Source organism: Pygocentrus nattereri, chromosome 21 (assembly GCF_015220715.1).
Source record: "Pygocentrus nattereri isolate fPygNat1 chromosome 21, fPygNat1.pri, whole genome shotgun sequence".
NCBI classification, from domain to species: Eukaryota; Metazoa; Chordata; class Actinopteri; order Characiformes; family Serrasalmidae; genus Pygocentrus; species Pygocentrus nattereri.
In genome coordinates, this window is record NC_051231.1 from 18,370,001 (window position 1) to 18,382,242 (window position 12,242).

At 39.5% G+C, this 12,242-nt stretch overlaps 1 protein-coding gene across 1 annotated transcript in view; it reads right to left on the reverse strand.

The window, feature by feature from the left end:
- The window catches only part of opn1sw2 (opsin 1 (cone pigments), short-wave-sensitive 2), a 15,228-nt gene extending 5,542 nt beyond the window's left edge, over positions 1-9,686 (reverse strand). The window contains exons 1-2 of the mRNA XM_017719140.1: positions 9,149-9,686; positions 8,416-8,584 (exon numbers count right to left, since the gene is read on the reverse strand). Coding sequence (XP_017574629.1) covers positions 8,416-8,584; positions 9,149-9,524 — 545 coding nt within the window. The 5' untranslated portion in view covers positions 9,525-9,686. The remainder of the gene's footprint in view (positions 1-8,415; positions 8,585-9,148) is intronic.
- Positions 9,687-12,242: the final 2,556 nt, after the last annotated feature.

The following is a 12,242-nucleotide window of genomic DNA, read 5'->3' on the forward strand; positions in this document are numbered from 1 at the left end:
AGCCCAGTCACAGAACTCATTGCAAAAGTGCAGTGTTATCAAGACCCCATTACGGTGGGAAAAATTCTTGTGATTCAAAAAAATATTTTTATATATATATATATATACAGACACACACACACACACACATATATATATGTATATAATGCACAGTGTATACATATATATATATATATATATATATATATATATATATATATATATATATATATATATATATAAAGCATAATGCATAGTGTATATATAATACACAACTCAGCCATAGGGGGTCTCTGTTACCCCACAAATGTAGTTAACCACATCCAACTCGCTGTCCATGCAGCATAGTGACAGGCTTGCACAGAGAGGATTGTTGTTGTGGGTTACCGCTTGCAGTCCACCCCCACCCCCAACCCTACTGCTTTTCCACCGTGTTTTACACTCAAGTGCCAGACAATGGTGCTTTTCTCAAGGTGAAGATAAAAATCTCCCCAGCAAGCAGGCAGTAAAAATAATCTCTCAAGCCCAATCGCAAAGGGCTGGTACAGCCTGTATTTTGTGGCCGAAAAGGGACGGGGTTCGCGTCCAATTCAGGATCTAGCAGTAGTAAACAAATATCTGAGCAGGTGTGTAAAGAGTACTGAAAATACCTACTCAAGTACAAGTACTGTTACTTTAGTGATAATTTACTAAAGTATAAGTACTAGTAAATAAAATTTACTCAAGTAAGAGTAAATGAGTAGTTTGTTGAAAAACTACTTAAGTACTGAGTTAGTTACTTTTTCGTAATTCCTCAGTCACAATCTGAACATACACTATGTTACCAAAATTATTTGCTTGTCTGCCTTCACATTATGAATTTGAGTGACATCCCATTCTTAATCCATAGGGTTTAATATGATGTTGGCCCACCCTTTGCAGCTAGAACAGCTTCAACTCTTCTGGGAAGGCTTTCCACAATGGTTAGGAGTGTGTTTATGGGAATTCTTGACCATTCTTCCAGAAGCACATTTGCGATGTCAGACATTGATGTTGGCTGGCTCGCAGTCTCCTCTCTAATTCATCCCAAAGGTGTTCTATTGGGTTGTGGTCAGGACTCTGTGCAGGCCAGTCAAGTTCTTCCACACCAAATTCGCTCATCCATGTCTTTATGGTCCTTGCTTTATGCACTGGTGAGCAGTCATGTTGGAACAGGAAGGGGCCAAGTTGGGAGGAAGAAATTGTTCAAAATCTCTTGCTCTGCTGAAGCATTAAGAGCTCCTTTCACTGGAACTAAGGGCCTGAGTCCAACTCCTGAAAAACAACCTCACACTATAATCCATAATCCCCCTCCACCAAACTTTACACTTGGCACAATGCAGTTAGACAAGTACTGTTCTCCTGGCAACTGCCAAACTCAGACTTGTCCATCAGATTGCCAGATTGAGAAGTGTGATTCATCACTCCAGAGAACATGTCTCCACTGCTCTAGAGTCCAGTGGTGGAGCTTTACACCAATGCATTCAACGCTTTGCATTGCGCTTGGTGATGTAAGGCTTGGATGCAGCTGCTCGGCCATGGAAGCCCATTTCATGAAGCTCTCTACGCACTGTTCTTGAGCTAATCTAAAAGCCACATGAAGTTTGGAGGTCTGTAGTGATTGACTCTGCAGAAACTTGGTGACCTCTGTGCATTATGTGCCTCAGCATCCACTGACCCTGCTCTGTCATTTTACGTGGCCTACCACTTCGTGGCTGAGCTGCTGTCATTACCAATCACTTCCACTGTTATAATACCACTGACAGTTGACTGTGGAATATTTAACAGCGAGGAAATTTCATGACTGGACTTTGGTTGCACAGGTGGCATCCTATTACAGTACCATGCTGGAATTCACTGAGCTCCTGAGAGCGACCCATTCTTTCACAAATGTTTGTAGAAGCAGTCTGCATTCCTAGGTGCTTGGTTTTATGATTGGATCTCCTGAAATCAATCATTTGGATGGGTGAGTGAATACCTTTGGAAATATAGTGTATTTCTGAACTACTCGGCTACATCATTGGAAATAATCCATACAGAAAATTACTAAAGCTAAAGCTCTGAGAGCTACGACTGATCACAGTTTGCTCTGCATATCTACACACCTTTCCGTGAACTGCGTAAGGAGCAAGGTTTACATTAAACTGCAAGCATTTCATGGTTAGACATTATATAAGACATCATAGCTTCTCTGTTTCCAATAAAGTATTTTAGAGTCACTGAAAGGCTGTGCAGAGGCTGTTACTGTTTAAGTTCATTTAAAAGAATAAAACTCAAAATTATGTGTAGATTAATTAATAATGCTTAATTAATACTGTAATTTTAGTGAGAGTCCAGCTGCCCATCAGTTTCCTGGACTCTAGCTTATGACAATAGGTATGAAATTTTATAAATAGTAATCACACTCACAGCATTCAAATTGCGTATTTTCACTTTTATCTGTTCAGAACATTTACACCATTAAAATCAGCTGCAACATCAGCAACATACCCAGCTCTGATTTTACTGTAATATATTTCACTGGTAATTAGATCAGGCCAGTCAACAGCGCGACAGAATCACTGTCCAGAGTTGATGACGAACCTGTGTTAAACTAGATTTCTATCTCAGCCATTCACAACTGTTTATCTCCAAAACAGCAGGTAGACCAGACTGTATAAACAGTAAACTATGAGCGACACCTGTTAACTAAAGTAGCTCTCAGACACTGTAATAAAATATACGCAGCAGGTTTCAAGTTTAATAAGCAGAATCATTATAAAAAAAAGAAGAAAACCGTAAATGCGTTATATCCTTTTAGCTTGGATCAGCTAGCTCGTCTAACCCTCCCTCAGGCTGGAGTCGAGTTGTGAGAGCGGATCTCAGCAGGTTTCGCGTTTGGCCGCTGATAATAATGCCGTCTTTTTTTTAGTTCATGTTAAATGAATACAGATGACCGTTTGGCTGCGGTCTGTTCCTCATGTCTGCTGGTTCAGTCCTCTGTGCTTCTCCACTAAACCGGATATCTCTGTATTGTTTTTCCTGCCTGAACTACTGATTTTTGATTGTTGAATCTTTTAAATGTAATCGCGCATCGTTCGTATTGGTTTCCGAGTTCATACATTCATAATTTATTTGTACTCTGTAACGTTATGAAAATTAAAGTAGCAAATTAAAAGTATTTAATTAAAAATTAACTCAAGAGCGAAAGTACTATGATTTAACTTTACTCTGCCAAAGATAAAACTGTACTCAATTACAGTAACGAGAGTGAATGTTATTCGATACTTACATCTCTGCATCTGAGAGTTTTCAAATTCAAAATATTAACGGTTCGGGGACGTGAGCAGAGAGTGCGAGTGCTTTCCTATCTGGACGACCTTGCTTTATAATAGCGCAGTTAAGGGGGAAGTTCAGGAGAACAGAAGCTGCAGCGGTTGGATTTCTCGGTCAAGTTTAAAACAGAGCTTGCCAACTCCCAGCCAGAAACATCTTCCCTGGGGTTGAAAATATGGACTCTCCCAGTTGCACATGTCTGGGATAACGCAGGGTGCATGTATTTCGCACCTGCCTCACGTTTCAAATGGGGCACAGTAAGTTCATTGCTGTTTTAAATCTATGAAATAAAACTGACATTCTTCAGTTTTTAAAAGGCTTGATTTTTTTCAAATAATCAACCATCTGCATAAATGCAGTGCCTATGTTTTTATTTCTCTTATTATAACAACAAAAAAAAACAATGTTTTTGTTTTAAGTGAGCATTATTACTTAACAGAAAAAATAAAAGTTTGTTGTGTATATATAAATAAAATAGTGTAGCCTAACGTTATACAAGTGGGCATCCTGACCATGTCTTTCACAGAATACTGACTAGCCACATTTTCACACCTGCCCTAGTCTCTCTTGCAAAAGGGATTTTTATCTCAATCAGCATTATGCAAAATTTATTATGAATACACATCCCTCTGATTTTTACTCACCCAGTTACTTCTGCTTTTACTAATTTGTCACGCTTAAATGTTTTAGACCACCCTACTAATTTTAATGTAAGACAACACAAGGAAAAACTCTTGTATTTGCCAAATTGTTTTAATTCAGCTACATTAAAGGATTTTTGAGCATGAATCGCCTGTTTAAGGTGTTGCCACAGCATCTCTGGGGATTCAAGTCAGGACTACCTCGGCCACTCCAAAACCTTAATTTTGTTTCTTCTGAGCCATTCAGAGGTGGCTTGTTTGCTTTGGATCAGTGTCCTGCTGCATAACACAACTGCACTTGACCTTTAGAGACTGACAGGCGGACGTTCTTCTTCAGGATTTTCAGATAGAGAGCAGAATTCAAGGTTCCATCACTTATTACAAGTCATCCAGGTTCTGCAGAAGTAAAGCAGTCCCAGACCATCTGCTACCACCACCATGTTGAATGTTGGTATGATGCTCTTGTGGTGGAATGCAGTCCACAGAAAATTATCCCACAAGTCTTGGGGATCATTTAGATATTTTTGGCAAATGCAAGACGAGCCTTTGTGTTTTTTCGGTCAGCAGTAGTTTGTGCCTTGCAACTCTTCCATGGGCGCCAGACTGGATCTATTTAAGTGATGTTTAGATTAGAACAGGTCTGGCAGTAATCATGCCTGGGTGTGGCTAGCAAAATTGAACGCAACAGTCAATTGAATTTGGTTAACTGGTTGATTTAAAAGTTAAGAGGAAAATTATTTTTTCACAAAGGGCCAGCATTTTTCCTTTAATATATTGAATGGCATCATTTAAAAAACAACATTTTGTGTTTACTTGGGTTATCTTTGTCTAATATTAAAAGTAGTTTGATGATACATTCAAGTGTAACAAATATGCAGAAATAGAAGAAATTTGTAAGTGTGCGAAAACTTTTTCACAGCACTGTAAAGACTAACAGCCATAGTCTATATGTGTTAGATGTAAGAGAAGGGTGGGTACACAGAGCGTCCTCATAACCATAGTAACTGTCTCCTGCCTGTGTGCGAGGAGAGAGAGAAAATGCGAGGAGAGAGAGAAAAATACTGCCACCAGAGGAGTTGCTGACTGACATTACTGTTAACTTTACTCTGAGCAGCATGCATGGGGAAAAAAATTACACTAGTCCTATAAAAGGTTTGTTTTTGCTTTTCTCCTTATGAGAAGTGTCGCTTGTAGTGTTTTAGAAATAAGTTGCTAAGAAAAAGAGGCTTAAAATGTCATTAAGTCTAGCCTACTCTTTGGGATAAGGCAGGAATAAGTTTCCAACAAAAGATTTACTGGATGTATGAGCCCATAATGCATGTTCATATTAAATGTATTCACTCACCCATCCAAGTCATTGAATTCAGGTGTTCCATTCACTTCCATGGCCACAGGTTTATAAAACTAAGGACCTAGGCATGCAGACTGCTTCTACAAACATTTGTGAAAGAATGGGTCGCTCTCAGGAGCTCAGTGAATTCTATTAGGGTACCATGACAGGATGCCACCTGAGCAACAAGACCAGTCGTGAAATTTCCTTGCTACTGAATATTCCACAGTCAAAGTCGATGCTGAGGCGCATAGTGTGCAGAGGTTGCCAACTTTCTAAAGAGTCAATTGCTACAGATCTCCAAACTGCATGTGGCCTTCAGATTAGATCAAGAACAGCATAGAGAGCTTCATGAAATGGGTTTCCATGGCTGAGCAGCTGCATCCAAGCCTTACATCACCAAGCGCAATGCAAAGCGTTGAATGCAGTGGTGTAGAGCTCCGCTACTGGACTCTAGAGCAGTGGAGACATGTTCTCTGGAGTGATGAATCACGCTTCTCAGTCTGGCAATCTGATGGACAAGTCTGAGTTTGGCAGTTGCCAGGAGAACAGTACTTGTCTAACTGCATTGTGCCAAGTGTAAAGTTTGGTGGAGGGGGGATTATGGTGAAAGGTTGTTCTTCAGGAGTTGGGCTTGGCCCCTTTGCTCCAGTGAAAGGGCTCTTAATGCTTCAGCAGACCAAGAGATTTGGACAATTTCATGCTCCCAACTTTGTGGGAATGGTTTGGGGATGGCCCCTGTTCCAACATGACTGCGCACCAGTGCACAAAGCAAGGTCCAAAAAAACAACGATGAGTGATGTCTAGTGGTGAGTTTAGTGTGGAATAAATTGACTGGCCTGACTGAGTCCTGACCACAACCCAACAGAACACCTTTGGGATGAGTTAGAGCACAGACTGCGAGCCAGGCTTCCTCGTCCAACATTAGCGTCTAACCTCAAAAATGCGTTTCTGGAAGAATGGTAAAAAAATTCCCATAAACACACTCATAAACCTTGTGGAAAGCCTTCCCAGAAAGGTAATATCTGAAGCTGTAATATGTGCAAAAGGTGGGCCAACATCATAATAAACCCTATGTTTTAAGAGTGGGATCTCACTCAAGTTCATATGTGTGTGAAGGCAGAATACTTTTGGAAATATAGTGTATTTTGAGACTTGTAGCTACAGAAAAAAGACCAGTGGCTATAGCCCAATAGCCATACCATAAATACATCCCTGGGCAAGCTCCAGTTCTTGAGAGTCAGAGATGGCTGCTATTACCATAGGTCATTTGTCATATATGGATGGCTGAAAAAGTGAAGCAGTTAAACAATTATGCACTATTTGTAAATTGCATGGTAGCCTACATTCAAGTAGTTTGTATGCCTATACAAATCAGCCTACCTATCACCTGGTAGTATGATTCAAGTACCTTCTGTCTTTGTGGTGCTGTTGTGGACATGACAATTGCTAGCTTCTGGTCAAGTTTACACAACAATATTCTCTAAAAGAAGGCAAGCCAGTGGTAGAAGTGGTTAGTAGATAACACGAGCCAGCCCCCTCAATTTGGTCAAAACAAGCACAATGCTTTTGATGCTGTCTCATTTCCTTCTGACGTGTTGTAGTCTTTGCCTCCTGTCACTCAGAGCAACATGTCTGCCAGGTCACCTAAACCTGGGGACAGAACTCCTCCACTGGTGATGGTATAGATCTGTGATTGGTTTGGCAGAGCCAATGTAGATCTCTTGGCATCCACAGAAAATGTACATTGTCCTCTGTTTTTCTTTCTGGCAGACCACAGCACACCCTGGGAGCGGATGCACTGGCACACCTGTGGTCCCACACTCTGTTATGCATTTTCATCATTAGAGCATCGCGGAGAGGATGCAGTATGCAGAAATATTTAGTCTCCTTGCAGGAGATCCACTGGCTTCCTTTTCACAAGGACATTCTGTCTCAGGCAGTTGGGGAAATAGTTAACCCCTGACCAGAGCTGTGGTGTCTCCATGCTTACCTGCTGGTTATCATGGTTGTCAACCTCACTATTGGGACATAATGGGACATAATACTTCCTAGGTGATCCCCTCAACATGTAGCCATGCCTCCCCTAACATGAAATTCTGGCTACGATTCTGCTATGAATCTTCAGTAATGATTTTTATTATGAGGTTGATTTTGATGGCCATCAGCTTGCCTTCTAATGTCATTGCTACAGTTTAGTAGGGCTGCCTCTATAAGAGGCTTGTATGCATAGAAATTGCACACATTTGAGCTTTGGTGTCAGGGGAGAGAGATAGTTCCCTTGGTGGCTTATGCAGATCTTTCTTTGGGGAATGAAATGCACTAGGGTTCTCTCATGGACCAGGATGCTCTCTCTGTTTGATGTCTGCTTTGCATGGTGTGAATATATGTCCCATACACTATGCGTTGTCCCAAATGAATTGACTGAAATAAAACACTGTTCCCTGAAAGAGAGAAACAAGGTACAACACAAGCTGCCCAACTTCCCCATTAGCTCAGTGAAAAGTGGCATCTTGAACTGAGGAAAGAGGGGGGTTATTGGGAGGGTCCTCATTAAAATGCATCATCTGCCTTGCAGAAGTGATTAAAGTGTCTTCAGCTAGATGCAGGTTGCATTATTTCATGCAGTATATGTTGTACATGTACACCGTATATTGTATAGAAAATAAAGATTGTAAAGAAAGCAAAGTTTGATTCTTCCAAAAAACTAACAATAAAGTCATTCGCAACCATTCACCCTCTACATCTGTGCCTAGTGTTGTCCGAGGTAGGACTCTCATTAGTTAGCCTTTACCTACTGTATACTGCAATTTTATTAAAGTGACTAAGCAGTTCTGGTTATAATACCAATCTACACTGAAGTAGGCTTATTAGTTGTCAGCTGTACTATAATGATTTCTGGGACGTAATGCTTCCGAGCCAGTTCCCTTTACCTGTAAGCTCTCTTAAGATAAAAGCCTCTCCTAAGCCTTTCCTAAGATAAAATTCTGGTTATGCTACTGCTATAAATCTTCAGTAATGATCTGATTGAATTATTCAGTAACTACTATAAATTACCCAGTAACTACTATTCAGTATCTACTATGAATTATTCAGTAACTATGAAACTCATTCTCTTTTTTCTAGACTGACCTGCTCCATCCAAACAGTGGTGGTGCTGAGGCGAGCAGAGAGAAAAACCAGGTGACTGCACAACCAATGATGGCATGAGTTCCCTTAAAGGAAAAGTTCCCCACAGGCTTACAAATGACCAGCCACCTCTCGAAGGCCACCACAGAGAGAGACCACAAGCTGACAATACCTACACAGAAAAAATACACAAAAGGCAAACATACAGTGAGCTACTGGTCATGAACCGTGCAGTGCCCATGAGAAAATAAGAGTAAACAGCTGAGTGTTTCTAATTTCAACAGCAAAACCTCCCACTACATGTTTCATAAAAATGAAGGAGAAAATTTTGCGCACCTACATTTTTCTACAGAATGGTTTGAAAATGGTTAAACAAATCACTATTTATTATTTATATGATTTTATATATATATATATATATATATATATATATATATATATATATATATATATATAAATCACTATTTATTAATATTCTATACATTTTGCTTATTCAAATATTAACACTTTTCTCAGCAAATAAACACATACTACACAAATAAATAGATTTTGAAAATGTGTCTTGGGTGCCTAAGACTTTCGCACAGTACTGTATATATACTTTTGGCAATTGTTTTGATGTATGTAATTTTATATTAATTGAATTATTAATCAGTCAGCCATTTATTTAAATGTGGAAAATTATAGAGTGATGTACACAGCATGGCTATGCTAAATAGAGAATAACACACAGTACCTCCTAAGGTTGCAACAAATCCCTCGATTTTACATGCTGTGGGTCCGAATATGAAGTAGCGGTTGAAGAAGGAGACAGAGGCAGTGAAAGTGCCAACAGTGGACACCAGCAGGTTGGATACAGCCAGGTTTACAAGAATATAGTTGAGATGTGATCGAAGCTTCTTGTACTGGATGGTGCAGACGATGGTGAGGACATTGATGGAGGTTCCACAGACAAACAGGAAGAACGTGAAGACCGCCATGCACATAAAAACTCCTCTCCCTCCCAGGTGGTCCTGTGGGACCAGGAAGGGACTGAGGGATGTGATGTTATTGGTGTCCAGCGGGATGGGGATGTAGAAATCCTCTGGTAACTCTTGCTGACGATTCTTCATTTTTCCTCAGTGAGAGCCCACCAAACACTAAACAGCAGTAACTTTTCAAAAAGGCTCTTGCAATTTTATTTCTGTCCCTCTACACACAGCTACAGCATTACTTAGGGATTGTGCAACATCTAAATGTTCTTCAGAGAGCCAGAGTGTGAATTCAGATTATTGTCTGAAATCTCTGTCCTACTTGACGTCCTAAGTGATCTTTTATAGGTCTCACAGGGCTGTCCCTGCTAATTACATTGTCACTGTTTCCCACATACGCACATGCATGTACATGGCAAATACACTTACATTGTATAAGACAGTCCACTTTTAATCTCCTTTGCAGCAACTGAACCTGTCTAATTCGGATAATCCCATTCACTAAGCACTGTGATTCGGTCTTAGCACTGTTTGCTAATCTGCCAGGCAATGCTGCTAAAGCAGCTAATCGCATGTATTTGGCTTCTCTGTAATCCACTCTGGGGGGAATTATCCCTCATCTTTGTGGCTCGGCCTGCTGCATTTTCCTGACTTTGGAAGAACCACAGAGATTTCCTTGACCAAGAAGGGGATTATTCTGATGATCCACATCATGAATCAGAATTGAATCAGTCTATATAAAAGCCCAGGCCATGCTACATCACTATTATTTATTACCTGTGGCTTTTTGATAGCAGCATTATATCTTCAGAACAATATTTGTATAACACCTAAGCACCAGTGATCATTAATACTGAATAAATATGAACATTCTTTCTTCAGCCAAATGAAGCTGGATGGCAAAACCCCATGTGTTACACTGACAAAGGAAATATAAACAGTATTTCATCTGAAATAAAATTTGTCTTTTTGGAATGCCTTTTAGAAGGGTAAACAATGTGCTTCTCAATAGCCTTATTATGATCTTTAATCATTTGTACTCCTCTCACAACTTTTCGTTTTGCAGTATCATGTCTAAATCTCAACCAGAAATAAGAACAATTTAGGCTAACACCTTAAACGTATGTGTGCAGTGCCCATCAGTGCAGTCTCCTACACTTTGCTGGCCTGGTTATGGTCAACTCCCTTCCTGAGTGCTCCTAGTGCTTCACTATGTCTAATTTTGAATTTCTCACCTCTTAGTTTCTACATTCTTAGGCCTGCAACTGCTTTCAGGTGATGCTGCTGGATGAACTAATATTTCCTTTAATGCAGTCAGTTAAAAGGACGATGGCTGATTGATAGACAAGACTCTTGCTCAACTAGTTCACATCCACCATCACTTTTGATGACATATGGTCTTTGATGCAAACCTTAGGGGATCAGAGTTTTTGTGAAGAGCTCATCTTGTGAGGGTTTTGTGATCAATCTTCACAATGTCTATTCTCACCCAGTTCATAATACCAAACATAAGTACAACTGGTACAACTAGTATATTATATTACTGATGTTTTGTTATGTTACTGAAATGCTAGCTTCGTATTGCTTCTGTAATTGTAATTTCTTTGTGATAGGCATCCTCTGAAAATGGGTGTTAATGTAGTTAACCCAATTATTAGCAGACTTACTAGACTTAACGAGACTTAACTGTTGCTTATCTAAACCCAAACTCAACCATTTACATGGCATAATTGAAAATTTTCCTCAAAACTATAGTACTGACCTGTGGTTGGTTTCAGACTCTTTGATTTTTCTTTGGTTTCAGTTTCTTGGACTTGATGGGAAGATTGAATAAAATATTCTTGATTAGTAATTAATAAACTAAACATTGGCTGATTAGAGCCCCCTACTAATAAGGTAATATAGAGAAGCAGACTATGGACTGTACTCAGTAGACTCAGTAGACAGAGGTTCTGGGCCCACAGAAGGGAGCTGTATCAAATGACACTTTAAGTTATATCTCAGGTTCATTCTTGTACATATATGGAAGGTTGTGTGACATGCCGTATGGAGAGCTGTGCAATAGGGCCCTGTAAGGAGAGAACAATCTGGTAAGAGTCAGACCAGAGTAGGTTTAAAAAAAAAAGACATCATATGAGTTTGGTTACCAATAGGTTACCAATAAAGGCCAGAAACCATCTTGCCATTTGATGCTCAATAAAACGAAAGCCTTTTCCTTCCTTCCACAAGAACTCAGCAGCAGATTCCTTTTTATCCTTTTTCATTTTTGTTGATATTCTTTGATTCTTTTCATTCCTTTTGAAGATATTAGATTACAAATAATTGTTAGAGCGATAGTATTGATAATATTACAGTTGTGTATAAATGTCCAGACCCTGGGCAAAAAGAAGTAGCTCTTGATTGTGACAGACTCACTTACCATTAGCAGACCACTTGATTATAGACATAGTTTTGTTAAAAGATGTTAAATCCATTATTGACATTTCTCTTAAAATATGACCGTGATGTGAAACTATTCAGTTTCTTGTGGAAATAAATTTTTTGGCCTTGAGGTGATTAACAATTACTCTGAGGAAGACAAGAAATACCTCTATTGACAAAAAGCTTGAAAAAGTTTAGGTGGTGCCAAAAATTTGTTACAAATTTTCAGGTTAACAATAGTTTGAACTCTTCTTCTAAAGAAATTTTGCAACACATTTTTTTCTTATATTAAAAAACTATAATCCTGCTCACTAATTCCAGGTGTTCTACTGTCTATGACAGTTTGCTGCAGTTGCCCATATCAGCATACACACACACAATTCCAACTCCAGTGACATCTCCACCTTCACCAGTCTGCCCTGCTTATGTACCTTAATA